This window comes from Pseudoliparis swirei, chromosome 19 (genome assembly GCF_029220125.1).
Source record: "Pseudoliparis swirei isolate HS2019 ecotype Mariana Trench chromosome 19, NWPU_hadal_v1, whole genome shotgun sequence".
Classification (NCBI taxonomy): Eukaryota; Metazoa; Chordata; class Actinopteri; order Perciformes; family Liparidae; genus Pseudoliparis; species Pseudoliparis swirei.
The window spans coordinates 9,534,495-9,550,751 of NC_079406.1; the positions used below are offsets into that span (position 1 = coordinate 9,534,495).

The 16,257-nt window shown below is 42.4% G+C and overlaps 1 protein-coding gene across 2 annotated transcripts in view; it reads right to left on the reverse strand.

Moving 5' to 3' along the window:
• The window catches only part of LOC130209450 (storkhead-box protein 2-like), a 55,406-nt gene extending 40,334 nt beyond the window's left edge, over positions 1-15,072 (reverse strand). For both annotated transcript variants that reach the window (XM_056439104.1, XM_056439103.1), the window contains exon 1: positions 14,056-15,072. In XM_056439104.1, coding sequence (XP_056295079.1) covers positions 14,056-14,395 — 340 coding nt within the window. In that variant the 5' untranslated portion in view covers positions 14,396-15,072. The remainder of the gene's footprint in view (positions 1-14,055) is intronic.
• Between the last annotated feature and the right edge of the window lie 1,185 nt (positions 15,073-16,257).

Here is a 16,257-nt window from a genome sequence, read left to right on the forward strand (position 1 = left end):
GGTGGTTCAGTGTCTTGCTGAAGGACATTTTGACATGCAACTAGGGGGCGATCGAACCGGGTACATTGTGGTTACAGGACGACCACTCTACCCATGAGCTACAGCCGCCCTAACATCAGCTCAATCCACAGGGGTTCAAACCCAACAACGTTTGCATGTAAAGCAGATGTGATAACCGCTACACTGTGTGTGTGTGTGTGTGTGTGGCAGGGACAGAGAGAGTGGACCAAAAAAGCCACAGCAGGCCCAAGACTGCAGGGTCCCAGCTCTTCTAAACCAAGGCAGGGCTTTGGATCATCTGATTGGTCAGCAGTGTGTGTGGAAAGAGAGGATGTCAATTCTGAGAATGGATGTGAGTGTGTGAGAAAGAACAAACGGGGCACATTTGGTGCTTGTGTGTGTAGCTGCCCTGAGCATAACTCAACTGAGAAAAGGAGGAGCTACGATCGCATTACAGGAGTGGAGCCTCCATTACATCAGCAAGCGAGCGAGCAAACGAGAGAGAGAGAGAGATGTCCGGCTGCCAGTGGCTGCAGCTCAGTGAGGGTTAAGGAGTTCACAACCTCAGCATGTGCAGCTTTAAATGCACAGCGCATTCCAGAGCACTAGATGGAGGAGAGGAGCTGTATTTTAGAGGTAAACATGAGTAAAAGTCAAATGGGATCATATTTACTGTGTGAGCAGGATCATTTGAATTACTGATCATATACAGGTAGCAACAGTGTATGTTTTTACATGGAGCGAGATTAATGCGAAGAATAATTTAATCTCAATTCTCAACATCTATAATCCTTGAATGAGTACTAAAACAGTTAGGAACAGTCAATTAGAAATGTCAATATCAATAATATATTGCAACAGCAGGAGCCTCAATATCGATTGATCAGAGATCCAACACTGACACAGAAGACCTGCACCGTGTCTGACGTCCTGCAGCACCTATACAACCTGAGCCTGAGAAAGTCCCGGTGCTGTAAAAGACGTCGTGCCTGGTCCCTGTTCCAAAAAAGTCAACTTCATCTGACCTCAAGGACTTCCAACCAGTTGCCCTCACATCCCATGTGATGAAGGTGCTGGAGAGGCTGGTCTTCAGGCTCACCTTCAACCGCAGGTGAAATCATCACAGTTTGCTTATCAGCCTCGTTTGGGAGTGGACGACGCCTTCATCTACCTGATGCAGCGAGCTCAGTCCCACCTGGATGGAACCGGTGGCTCTGTGAGAATCACTTTCTTTGACTTCTCCAGTGCATTCAACACCATCCCTCCAGTGCTGCTGAGTGAGAAGCTGCAGGTGGTGTGGGTCAACTTGTCCACCGTCTCTTGGATTACTGACTACCTCACAGGCAGACCACAGTAAATGCAGGACAAGCAGCCTCCACCTGTGACACTGCGGCACCATAACCAACCATCGGTAATATGAAATCAAATGTGCCCATCTAAATGCCATCACTTCCATGAACGAAGAAAAGACGAGTGCTAATAACACACAACATACTTCCGTTCAACTCAAATCTCCTTTAACACCTCCAAACATGACAATCTGACATGATTTTGGAACAAAACCACACTGTACAAATACAAGTTAGGATTACGCACACATACCGAGTGGTAAACAAACCAACTGATCGGATGCCCTTATGTCACAGCCAGTGACCACACACACATTGTGCACTGCAGAAAGGGTTCAAGTAGCCTCAAGTCAGGGACAGGGTGTAACAGACACATGATGCCTTTCCTTATTCGTATGTTTAGAATATAATAATAATCACATTTTCAATGCTAATAAAATGGATAATTGCTTTTAAGTGTTGACTTAAGATAAATACCACCTTTGCTGTAGATCGACCAACTGTCAAGGCTAACGCCACAGGTAGCGAGGTACAGGAGCTCAAACGCAGAGAAATCGAGAGGACTCAATGTAGATGAACAAAAAACACTTTACTGAAGCCAAAAGGGTTACAAAAAACACAACAAAGTCCAAAAAGGGGCAGGCAGAGAATCGGGGTTCAGGGCAGGCAGGCAGGGTCAGGTACGAAAGACAGGACGACGGAGTAAAGACAACAATCCAGAAAAAGACAAGGGAAAGAATGGCACAATATATAGGGGGGAAAACAGGTGTACGACATGGAAACAGGTGTATGACATGAGACATTAACGAGACGAGAGTGGCTGACGGCAGGTGCAGGGAATGACACAATCAAGGAGACACAGTAGACACCGAGGAGACACAGAGTACACACAGAACAGAACCGTACACCAATTGACAATCTGACTCATTCGTACAGCTCTGAAGCCATGTAGCTTCCACATTCAATGCAGTTATAAATCTGACACGCGAAATGTAATAAGAACCTTAAAAGCGTTGTTGAAAGTCAAAATGCCCATGGTAGATAGAGGGTATCTGCACACTGCACATACACACCAGCCAGAGGACCAGCAGGTCCCTCCGCTCTCACTGACCAAACAGAGGTTAATTGTTGAGTGGGCTTGAATAAGACCCAGCAGCTTGAGGATGCATGTAGTCTCTCCTGCTGACAGTTGTTGGTTTTATTCCAAGTAGCCTTCATGGGGTTCCTTTGAGACCAGAGGAAGCTCTAGGAGTATGCTGCTCAGCGCCACTCCATTTGTGAAAGCAATCTGACACAACAGAAATCGCCCCTTCAAAACCAAAAACAATCAAGACCACATCTTTTTAGCCCACTGTCGCCCTCTTAACTACAGGGATTTGACTACTGACACAAAAACAGTCAGTTGGTGCTACTAACTTCGGAGCTATTCATTTGTCTTTCAATGGAATCATATTCTGATGTGTTGATGGTATGATAGCAGACAATTTCATCATCTAAATCAATCATTTTGCATTAAAGCTCCTAATTAAAAAACAAGAAAGTACTTTTCATTTGTCAAGTATACTTCATACAGGATTATACCAAATAAGGTTTTACCAGGCGGTTATCTCATAGAATATTAATTTAATAAATTACTGGAAAACAAGCTATATCAAGATCTACATTGTTATTGATATGAATTCACCGACATCGGGATATAAGCTTCTGGCTCATATTATAATTTGCTCACGTTATGATGGGCTCACTTTAGTGTATGAATGGGTGTGAATGGTGTCATGTAGTGTTAAAGAGCTTTTTGTGGTCGGATGACTATAAAAGAGATGTAGAGCCCCATTTACCATGAATTGTTGATACATTTTTGTAGATTGACAAAACTAATGGATTATTTTACTAACTATTTGAGCTCTGGTTATAATAAGATACAATATTATAACCAGAGCTCAACTGGTGAACTATAACAGTTGATTTGTCATATTAAAATGTATCAACAATTCATGGTAACGATCAGGGATGTAACATTATGATGTCATCCGACCACAAAAAGCTCTTTAACACTACATGACACCATTCACACCCATTCATACACTGATGGGAGGGGCTACCATGCAAGGTGCCACCGACATCGACAAGGACTAGCGGAGCCAGGGATCGACGATCCTTTGATTGAAGGAAGACCCTGCCCTACGAGTACGACTGGGTCACAGTTGCACACCCGATGAATTAATCAATTCATCATTTCACTATGTTTGACAAAAAAAAGGGTGCATCATTTAATCAATTTCTCTAGAGTTCTTTTCTTTGTCCGAAATTAAATTACATGAAATATCTTTGAGATTAGGACTGTTGCCTGAACAAAAAATGCAACGGTAATATGTCAACTAAGGCTTTGGTAAAATGTGATATAATTGAGACTCAGAGCTTAAATTTTTTATTTAAGCAGTGGTTTCACTCGTCCGACAGGGTCACTCACACTCAACACTCTTGACGACGCTCCTCATCCCATGTTACAAACGAGCACAATGTGGGTTTCAGTTCATTTGGATTAACAAACAGAAACTAAACTAATTTAGTTTTTTTCCTTTTTGAAAGGGTACTGGGTAATTGGAAACATTACGAAGACAGCCTATAACGTGACATGCGCCATGTCAACAACAGCTGCTTGAATGTTCTGGATGAAGATGGTAAATGGACTGAACTTGTAAAGCACTTTTCTAGTCTTCCGACGACTCAAAGTGCTTTAAGACTCTATGACATCATTCACCCCTATTCATGTGATCACCACTGAGCCACAGTGGTGTCACAGTAAAGTATAATCACTGAATAATACATTCACTTATTAGTTATAAGATGAGTTAGAGGCCAAGTAAAAACACAGCTCTTTAAATTAATGCGGGTTAATTCTTTAAAATCACAACTTCCATTGAAATAATATTATTGGTTACTCGATGCTAGATATTGTACTTGTTTGTAGACCTGCTATTGTGGCTACTGGATTCCAAAATCTAACCTAAATCATAGACCAGTATTTAACATCAAATAAATGAGTATCAGTGACGTATCCTGCGATAACCTGCAAGGGAGAGGGGGGAACTAGTCAGTGTTTGATGCTCTGCAGTGTTAAACTAGAATGGGCACTCGGTAGAGCGCATACCTTCGCATATCACAAGATTGGGCATTGAATTATGAACATTTTGGCATTAGTTGCATGCCAATTGGACAAAATTGTATCGTGCTATGGTAAAAATAAGATTTTCACCTTGACCTTGACCCGATTGATCCCAAAATCTAATCAAATGGTCCCCGGATAATAACCAATCATCCCACCAAATTTCATGCGATTCAAGAAGATTTTGACCTGTTCATGACCTTGACCTTGACCTTTGACCCGATCGATCCCAAAATCTAATCAACTGGTCCCCGGATAATAACTAATCATCCCACCAAATTTCATGCGATTCGGTTCAATACTTTTTGAGTTCTGCGAATAACACGCATACAAATAAATAAATAAATACACGGCGATCAAAACATAACCTTCCGCATTTTCAATGTGAAGGTAACAAGCACACAGGGTGAATGATGACGAACACGTTCAATAGCGTCAAAGAGCACAACCACAACAGGAGCAGTTTAACAACTGTTCTTCCAGCTATGTGTAAGAAAAGTCCAAGTGCTGCTTGGATTCCCCTTTTCTAAATATGTGCACTTTAAGATAACAATATCTTTAAAACCATGTCAGGGTTAGGGTTAGTAATACAAGCAGTGATACATGAAAATCAGTTTAAATGTTGCAAAGGATGATCCACCGAACAATCCGACAATACAGATGAAAAATAAATCACAAAACATCTGAAAATAAATGTTGCCAATGTTTAATGAGCGTTCAAGTAAAAACAAATTCCCGCCACTGTTTTCTCTCTCACGCTCTGTGTTTACGGTCTCTCCTGCCAAAGTGTATCAAATATTATTTATCTCTTTTTTGTGTGGGAAATTTCACCATTTTGGATTTAAATTATAGAAATGCATCCGTTTAAGATGCATTTCAATGATTTAAACATATGAACGTAAGCAACATGAGTTTTCAATAACACATTTGTACAATCATACTTTACTTTAATGATGCTTTTTTATTGTGTTGTTGTTTAGGTCTATAGGTGCTACTGTATGAACCAAACAACATATATTCATGGGTAATGTTTGAATTGGATCAGGAGTTTTTTGTTTGTGTCCTATCCTGTGCGCTCTTCCTTTCTTACCTCAATCGCTTTCTCTTTCCTTTTCTCTCACTATCCTTATTTTGTCAGTATCTCTTCCTTACCCAAAGCCAAGCTTTGATTGACTGTCAATTCATTTTAGTCCGCCAGTGAAAAAAAAACCCCACATGTAACATGCAACAAAGTAGATTGTTTTCAGAGGGTACTGTTCATTTGTTTTTTGTCCCATTGTGTTTAAATCAACACTTGTATTGTGAGCACGACTCATACGTGACGAGTGCTATTCACAGCAATGCTCTGCAGTTGTTTCAAACTATGAAGGGAAGTGACACCCATGACCTTAGTAGATCATTCCGAGGACGATCCTTAAAGACCCTCTTGACTGTACCCGGCTGCCTTTCTCCACTATTCTCCCGTGTGTTACTGCTGTACTCTGAGTTATGTCCACTGTAGCCTGTTGTTGTTGCAGTGCTGCCGTCCTTTAAACCAGCTGGGCTCTAGCGGAATTTCACTGCACAAAATTAAACGGTGGGTGAAAGTGAATACTCGTGCCATGTGGTGCATGTCACTCAGAATTATGACACAGAGGCAAGAAAAATAGCATTACATGGATTTGCTTATCTCCAACTTTCCTATTAGCAAAGGTCAGTGTACAAAACACTCAGGGAGTAGCAGCTTCTCATTTCTAGTAGGTGCTGGCCGCCACGGTCACTGCTTAAAAAGGTAAATGTCTCTGGCGAGAAGTCATATCAGCCATCTTATTAACCCTCATATTGGACTAAAAGCACGATCACTTTGTTTTTATAGTTTCAAAACCAACAGAATGATACATCCACCTCTAGATGATGGCCGAGCGACAATTTCAGGAGTACCACTCTCAAGTTAAACCTTTTTTCACCATAGCAATAATTGAAGTGCTAAGATCAAGTTTAGAAAGTGAGTGTCTAGAAAAGCGCTATATAAATCCAAAGTATTATTATTATTATACTAATCATATTCGACTCGGCTGATACCCAATGTTCAACAACTTAGATTTGGGGCCAAAGAAAACTTGATTGAGATATCTGTACATGTTGGTTCCAAGTTCCAGTTCAGGCAGGTCCCAATGCTGGCACAGATGTTGGTGGTTAGAGTTACACTACCATAACCAGGGAGACCAATCAGTAACCATGGCAACAACCATCGTCCTGTCCCTTAATCAAGTAGCTGGCTGTGGACATGGAAGTAGGGAACTTCTAAATGATCGACTCCCAAAAAAATATCGATTGTGCCGATACAGATACTCAGTTATCATGCTTGACATCAAAATTACATTTCAAAATGACAATCACCAGTTCATTTTATCTTTCACTGACAGCCCTGACCACGCTTGCATTGTTTTAAACATTCACACCTGAAGCTGCCCGTAACAGCCACAGTCTGACCTGATGGCCACTAAGCAGCTCCACAAAGCAGTTGAGGTATACTGCCTTGCTTAAGTGCAAGTCAGTGGGAGTAGTGTTGGATTCGGGGGTCAGTATATTTCAGACAATATTGGACATATTTTGAGTCCCCTCACTGTAAGTAAAACACTAAATTACTGCAGTAGCCTTGAATATATTAATGTCACATACAACACAGACGATTTCAGTGCTAAGCACTTTATCAAAGAGGCATTTAAGTGGAATTCATTTGTAAATATTGTGTATTTTGTATTGTGAGAACAATGTGTCAGAGCACCCAAGCAGCACATGAGCAGCGTCCACAGCATGCCTCAGCCAAACCACTGTGAACCATTGTGTAACAGTGAGACCCTGGCTAGTGCTTCCATCTGTGCAGTTGTACAGTACCTGTGTGTATGTAAGCAGGCGGACTCTGACACTGATACTGTGGAGGGTACTGGATCCTCTTGCTGTGTTTGTGGATTCTGTAGTCCTTCTCGCTGGGTGAGTGTCGGCTCCTTTGAGGCTCCACAGAGGCTGCTGGTGGCAGCAGGCGCTCCAATAGTTCAGAGCTTGGCCATGGCCGCCTGAGCGTGCGGCTGCTTGTCTTCTTCATCCTCACCAGGCTGGGTGGCAGACAGATAAAAAAATCTATCTACAAGTCAAAATAGTTTCTCCCACGAACTAACTTTGGAATATTTGAGCCGAATGGTTGACCCAAGGCTGCAAGTCCCCACTTCCTCACGTAAATTCCATCCTGGACCGTTAGTGGTCATAAATCCACTCATAAAAATCAAATAATCCCCATGTTGTGAAATAAAGAATTCCAGTCCCGCGTTGACTGGACATTCTCATGGTCATCTTACTGTCACCTCCAGCTGCCTACACACTTCTCCTTCCTGCTGCTGTCGTCCTTCTCAGGTCACACCGAATGCACGATGGAATGACTGGTCAGCTAATGCTTCTGCTGTGACGTCTGAATTCATACAGATAAACATAAACATAACACACTTAGAGATCCGCTGAGGTGTTACACCGCTCCCTTGGCTAGCAGTTAGCCTAGCCTCGTGACTCTGCTCGGCATCAGACCCATTTGGTCTAACCTTTCGTGGAAGCAGGAGGAATGAGAGGACGGCACTTTTTGAGTCGGTCAAATGGGGTAGGGAGGGCGGTAAAAAGACAAGCCTGGACCCTTGTCAGATGGACAAAAGACTAAGCAGCGAAGGGAAGGGAAGGGAAGGGAAGGAAGAAAAGATGGAGTGAGGGAAGGGGGGGGGGGGGGGCTAATACAAAAGAAAGCGAGAGGAAAGATGCGGCTTAGCCAGCAGAAGAAGGCGAGAGAACGACAGAAGCTCCATGGGAAAACACGACACACTCCTCCCTTCTGCTTCCATCCATCCATCCACGACTGTTCCTCCAGGACTCCGTTCACACACACCAGTAGTTGATCCTCTGGGAAGAAAATTGTGTGTATGCGTGTGTGCGAGAGAGAGGGACATTGTACCGCGGTCGAGTGCAAGGATGATTGAGGACGTGTAAAAGGGAGAAATCCACAGAAAGCAACATTTGGTGGGGAGGAAGGGTTAATCCAGAGCGGCACTGATTCTGCTTCTCCTTTGTCTTCTCCTTCGTCCGTTCGCTCATCTCTCTTTCTGCCTGCTGCTCGCCTCTCTGCTCTCAACGTGTTGTTGTTGGAGAGGACGGAGAAGAGGGAGGAGGCAGAGGGAGGGGAGGGCGAGAATCGTGTCAGTCCACACACACACACACACACACACACAGGTCCCCCCTGTTGCTAAAGCTGAGCGATGCTACCCATTCATAGAAAACCCATTTCTACACACCGATATCCTACAGCCGAATGCTACTCAGTAAGCACATTTGTGTTTCTGAAAGGACCTAAGACCTTTGTGTGTGTGTGTGTTTGTGTGTGTGTGTTTTCTCGTCCTCTAGTTGGAGGGAAGCTGAGTCCATGAGCCAGCCAATCAGCGTGGAGCTCTTAGGTTGACTCTTTAGCGAGCAGCACACTGACCCAATGCTGCAACACACAGCAACTCAGGCTATCGACAGTGTTGAGAATTGGTGGCAACGCGAGTAACACACGGCCGAAATGTCCAGGCGCCGTCTCACTCCCTCTTCTTCTCCTCGCAGTTAAGACACACAAACACACACGGAGCAAGGGTTCATTGTTTTCTTATATTTTCTTGTGAATTAAGTTTTTTTTAAATTTTCTTATTAATCTCATTATTGGCAGTATTGTCAATACACCGTATTAAATGGAGTGGAACCAAAGTTAACGTCACATCCAGCCATTCCTATTTTACTTTTCTAATACTTTATTGTTTTAGCAACTTCCCCATAGAGGATTGTGATGTTTGTTGCTTGCGATCCACATCTCAACACCCGTCGACCCGCTGGTCCTCAACTTACTTTGGATTCCCAAAGACTTCCACAAATGTCGGAACATCACTTAATTCTCATCCAGTCGCGTCCGTGCATTGACTTTGCATGAAATCTACTTGCACGAAAAATTCGCACCACTTTTGAAATGTATCGGTTAATTTTAAGTGCCTCATCACCCCAATCAATACGCTTAGATTTCTTTAAATGTGCCTGCTGGCAGTCGGCTTAATGGATGCTTGGCCATTTGGCGTCAACATTTGTTATGAAGCAGGTGGAGTCACAGATCATATAAGATGTCATGGGTATTGTACGGTATAGTGTACAGTATATTTGTATTGTACAGTTCATGGGTATTGTACAGTAATGTGTATTGTACAGTACATGGGTATTGTACAGTAATGTGTATTGTACAGTAATGTGTATTGTACAGTAATGTGTATTGTACAGTACATGGTATTGTACAGTAATGGTATTGTACAGTTCATGGGTATTGTACAGTAATGTGTATTGTACAGTAATGTGTATTGTACAGTTCATGGGTATTGTACAGTAATGTGTATTGTACAGTAATGTGTATTGTACAGTAATGTGTATTGTACAGTTCATGGGTATTGTACAGTACATGGGTATTGTAGTTCATGGTATTGTACAGTAATGGGTATTGTACAGTACATGGGTATTGTACAGTAATGGTATTGTACAGTACATGGTGTTGTACAGTTCATGGGTATTGTACAGTTCATGGGTATTGTACAGTACATGGGTATTGTACAGTTCATGGGTATTGTACAGTAATGGTATTGTACAGTACATGGTATTGTACAGTAATGGGTATTGTACAGTACATGGGTATTGTACAGTACATGGGTATTGTACAGTAATGGGTATTGTACAGTACATGGGTATTGTACAGTTCATGGGTATTGTACAGTACATGGGTATTGTACAGTAATGGGTATTGTACAGTAATGGGTATTGTACAGTATGTAATTAGCCTACAGCAGGCAATTGCAAGCTCCATGACCCCTATTGTCAAAGACATATGATTGTTTTTAATCGCAATATAATTTGAGGAAAATGTTGTACCTGCACATTAATGCTGTGAAAGCCTTTTCGATTGACAACATCCACCTTGTTTGGGACAGAGAGGGCAGAATGGATAGCGCTCATATAGGAAGTCCTAATGACGTGATAAGAACTCTCTCCCTATAAAACGCTAATCTAACTCATACCACGCCTTCATCAATGGGATCTCTGAGGAATGGAGCTGCAAGCTTATCCAGCTAACTTAAGTTAGCCTGCGCTGAAGCAGGTTTAAGTTTTTGGATGTGTTGCTATGGTGATTTTGCCAAACTTGCTTTGTTGAACAGAAAAGCCTGACTTATGTGCTCTTATACTGAAAATGATCTGGCTAGGACCGGGGCCCAGGTGTACAGTTTTCCAGGTCTTGTTGTAAAAATAATCACAGATAAATAAACTGGCATTGGAAATGTAAGTAAGGAAATGCATGTAATGTGTTTCTCAGATGTCAAAGAAAAAAAAAAATATATTTTTAGAGCACTTACTTACTAAATATTTCTATTGGTTTGGCACAATGACACGGCAAAGCTAAACTAGTAATAGAAGAGTTAGTAAAGATACACCGATGATGACACAAAACATACAGTAACAGTGACCAATAAGTAGTGGGTGATCCCGCTCTATGAGCAGAAAAACAAGCAGACAGTCACAACAGTTGGATTACATTTCCTCGTAGGTCAATCAATTCTTCTTTTGTGGGTATCTATAAATGACTTCTATGTGATGCTTTGAGCAGTGTTCTCAGACACCAGCAGTGAGGAAGTGCAGGTTCACATCTCACTGTGAACTGCTGCCATCTAGCGGACTAACAGGGTTACAGCACTAAACAGGACGTAAAGGTTCCAAAGTCATCGGCACACAAATGATTGATTATATGAGCAAACAAAAAAAACACAACCTGCTGTAGTAGAATTCTACATATAATTTAAACAAGAATGGAGAGCACTCCCCGTTAAAGTCCTTCTTTTTGGCGTCATTTTGGTTACACTGAGTGAACAGCAGTAAAAATAAGATATATCCACATCAGCCATGAACAGCCAGAAGGAGGGGGGGGGGGGGTATGATGTCATTGTTATAATGTGACAAAAGCTCAAGCTGTACTGTAAAATGTTAGCGTAGCAACTGTTGAGTCTGTATTAACCCTATACGTACATCCCAAAAGGTCAACTGGGCTTTTGTCCCAGTCTCGCTCAAAATACAATATTTCTTCAAGCTTTTTGCAGAAGAAATTCAATTTACGACGGGGTTGTTGATGCAGCTGTTGTGTGGTTGCTTTGGTAACACACGACAATCATGTTCTGTCAGCACACATCTTTTATTTCAAATTAAAAGGTTACAAAAATGGGAGTCAGATCAACTAGAGGGCAGAGAGAAAGATGGCATGAGTTAAAGGAAACTCCATGCCTGCAGGCACCCACAGCTGGCACCCCAACACAGACACACATGAGGACTGCGCACACACGGATGTGAGTGGTAACAGTAATTTCCTCCTGATGAAAGGCTCAGCTCAATTGCCTTCAAAATTCACATTCATCTGTCTGTACACGATCAGGTGTGTGTAGGTGTGTGTGTGTGTGTGTGTACAACACACGATAGAGACACAGAGGAAGGTCTGCAGTAACCACATAGTTGTTGAAACTAGATCTTCTGACTAATAGCAGCACGCATAGGCCTCGCCGTCTGAGAGCCCCTGAGCCCAACAGACAGCCCAAGGGACCGACGGGGGCCTCTTATTAATCCTGCTGAGGAGAGCTGCACAGAGCAGAGGAGCAGCAGAAGAAGTCGTAAGTAAGGATATGTCGAGCAATATTCTATATTGTTCTTATTGTTTACAAATCCCCTGTGAAAAGCCCTCAAAGCCTCTTTGCCACCGACCTCTAAACATGCATAACTCCAGAGCTTTGTGCAGTCCAAAAGTCAACATGTATTGAAAAAATATGGCTGTAATGATTTCCTAAATTCACATATTCTTCCAACTAAATATTATGCTTGAATCCATAATTGTGGAAGTTTGTCCTTCCAAAAACAGTTTTACTGTGGTAAATAAACGGAATGCTCTCTTGCCTGCTGCACAGAGAGGGAGGCAGCGCTGGAGATTTACGTTTATTCAAGGAAGTTGAAAAAAATACTCGGTCATGAGTCAATATTCAAAAACTCAGGAAAGGAGCTGGCTTGGCTGAATCTGACAAAAAAATACTTCACCTACAATGTTGATGCATAATATATAGTGAAGGATTACTATTCCTTATGTGGACTGTGATACATACACTGTGTATTAAGTGAAAAACAAATGCTGCATTGGAGTACTAAGCTGGACGTTGATTACCAGCTTTGGGTCAGCCTAGTTAAGAGCCACACACGAACTGTTGCAGCAAAAGAAAATCAACAAACTCGAGTAAAGTATAAGTTTTGTTGAGTTTTATTGAACTTGAATAAACAGAAATATGTCCCTCTCCTTTTCACAACTGAAACTGTATGGCGGTAACCCCAATCCAAAGGGAAACAATGTAATTCCGCATTTACCATCAAATAAATATAAGAATGCAATTTGGTGCAATGAAAAAATGTGACAATGCTGTTAAGAATGTTTATTAAATATTAGATTTTAAATGTGGATTTACAGTCAATGATAGCATGAATAAGGCTCTTTCCAGACAATTAGCCCTGCACTAGTTATTCTAAAACATTTTTTCTATGTCTAATGTGTTCACAAAGAAGTAATTGCTTTGCTAAATGCTGGGAGGAAATGGTTTCGGTCATGTGCACTTTTGGTCTTCTCACATAATCTCAGTTTCATACAACAAAAGGGTTAACCCTTTCAATTTAATCGGCAGGTGGCAAACAAGAAACAGGAGCTTGGCTTGGTTTCTTGATGAATTATAGCTATTATTCACCAACAAATAAAAAGGACATACACACACACACACTACTATTTAAAAACTACAGAAACTCATAGGCAATAAAGAGTCATACATCCAAATGACTAACCCACCACATACTCAGAAAGCTGTTGTTGCTCAACTGATAATAAAGAAGGGTCTACCCGATTACATATTTAAAAAGGAAAAACAAATGAGTTTATTTGCCTTTTAATTTATTTTGGATCAAAAAGTGTGCTTGGATCTTGAAAAAGGAGTCTTAATGAGAGGTGGTCGGTTAACTTGGGTTACATTTGAGGGGCCTGTTTAATCCACATAGGGGGGGGGGATCTCAAATTCAAACGGATGGTTTTCTGACATCCCTTGATCTGGAGGTGTACATCTGCAAAAACACACTGTAGGGAAAACTAACCACACCAAATTATTTTGATTTTTTTCACAAGTTAGACACTGCAAGACAATTTATATCCACCTCAATGACATTTATATTCAAGTTTTCCTGTGATGTCATTGCTCCTTAAAATGTTCAATCCGGCTCATGCCACTGAAGGTTCTGACAGAAATGAGCCTGAATGCAACTGAGACATAGTCCAATACGCTATGATGATGGGCACAAACATGTCTCGTGCTAAATGGTGTCAATGGAAACACAAACACGCCGAACATGAGACAGCCTTAACCTGAGCAGACAGGGTGGGAGTAGAGGCCTTACCCAGGTATTTGATGGTAAATCCCCGTGGCGGTTTGAGGGACCTCCGCATCCATCCCTCCCTCAGCACCTCCAGATGGTCCTCCTTGCCCTGGATCAGCAGCACATGCTCGTCTATCCATCCCAAGAAGAAGGTCTCGGACACAGCCTCGGTAATCCTTTGGTTCCACACGTGTTGCTGGGTATTTTCTGCTTTGAAATCGGCAAATATTTCATAGCCAGTGTGGTGTCTCGGCAACGCGTCGCTCTCTGACACCCCGGCCGCCCCCACCGCCTCCCCAGCCCCGACCCTGGAAAGCACTATGGCCAGGGAATGGGGAGCTATCTGCAGGAAAGACTCCATTGTCGCCTCGGCCTTCTAGCTGACTATCGAATACAGTATAATCATTGTATTTATCTATCTGACACACAGGGAGGCGTAATGGGAAACAAACACTCCATTTGAGCTAGCAGGGTGTGTAGCTAGACGCTACGCTCTGCAGCAGTCGCATAGCCTGCAACTGGATTCCCATGAAGCTAGCCTGCTAGCTTCTGTTAGCTTCCCAGACTTATATGACACCCATTCCTACACATTTAGGTCCGTATTCTTCTACGGACGTACGATATCGCACCGTAAACGAGACCAGTATTTACTGAAGAGTCATGTTGAGCGCTGTCCAAGCGAAACGAGAGATGACATTCGTGGTTTTCGGTGTAATTCAAGGTACCAATCACCTCGTAGTGGTAGGTACCTTGGTATAGGGCTAGCTAGCCGAATGCTAACGTGTTAATAAATTCACCCAGGCAACAGATGCGGAAAGCCCCCCTCCTCCTCCCAGTCGTCAGGTAGCAGTCGGATTTCGTGGGTCACTTTATCGGTTTTTTCCCCCGACAGTCGTGACGGTTGTCGTGACGGTAAGGTCTCTCCAGCCGCCGGTGGATATTGTCCTGTCTCGCGCCTGACACGCTTCGGTACGGTGCGCGAGAACGCAGCTGGATGCAGGACCGTCTCATCCAGGTAGAGTGGCGGCAGGCATCGTTACGGCGCTGCGTAAAGGCAGCGTCGATGCGACTGAATACACTATCTTCCGGCCACATTTTCAAATTAAGACGCAGAACACAACAGGTCGTTTCGGAACTCGTACACTAAGCAGTGCACCATTCATATGGGCATTCAGCAGGGCACGTATGAAAACCCTTAAAGCCAATAATGTTTAAAAAAAAGGTTTTAATGCACGGAACGAAGTATTTTTCAAGTGTTTCTGCAAGAAAAAAATGCATCTATACAAACTGAGTCTATAAATAGAAATATCTCATGTTTCTTTATATTGAGAAATATAGGGCAAACGAAAAAGCACTTGTCAGTATTGTCAATACTTTGAGGATTTTGAATGTTCTTGTTGTATTTTTCTGCTCTCTGAACAATTCCAAACTTCAATTCAGTACATAATTTAGTATTGTATGGCAAATGGCACATCTTTCCTCCGTAAAAAAAACAACAGAAAGCCGAAATGCTATTAAATACATTCAACATTTGTCTAAATCCACTTTGTGACACGTCTAAATGAATTGGGTAATAGCATCTTGTTCTTCCCCTTTTTGTAAATTGTATATTCCTAAAATGTATTATGTATTAGCGGTGTGGTGTAGTAGTAGTCTTCACGTTAATTGTAATAAAAGGTCTGGGGCCATCGAGACAGCTTTCTTTGCCTGGTCAGTAATCCAGCCTGTTGTCGTTCAATTCAATTAACTTTGTTTTGTATAGCCCAATATCACAAATTAAAAATATGTCTCAGAGGGCTTTACAGTCTGTACACATACGACATCCCTGTCCCAGGACCTTATGTTCTGTATTGTATGGCAAATGGCAAATGGCAAATGGCACATCTTTCCTCCATCAGAACTATGTTCTGATGGCGCCGCGAAGGTGTCCGCGGTGTGTGTGCGCGCGATTTTTTTTTTATTTTTTTTTTTTATACTGTTTTTCTGCTGGGATCTTTCAGCAGAGAGACCAGAGAAACAACATAAGAACACATAAAGACAACTCCGGATTTTTTAACTATTTTAACTTTCTGTACTGTACTTTTTATTTTTGTTGCTTGTACGTGGCCCGTGACCCACGTGGTGCGGGAGAAGAGGAGCGGAGAGGCGCTCTGCAGGGGGCGGACTCGGGATCTCGGTACGGGCATATTTCTCCAACGTCTCCCACCGTGCAACAAACCAACG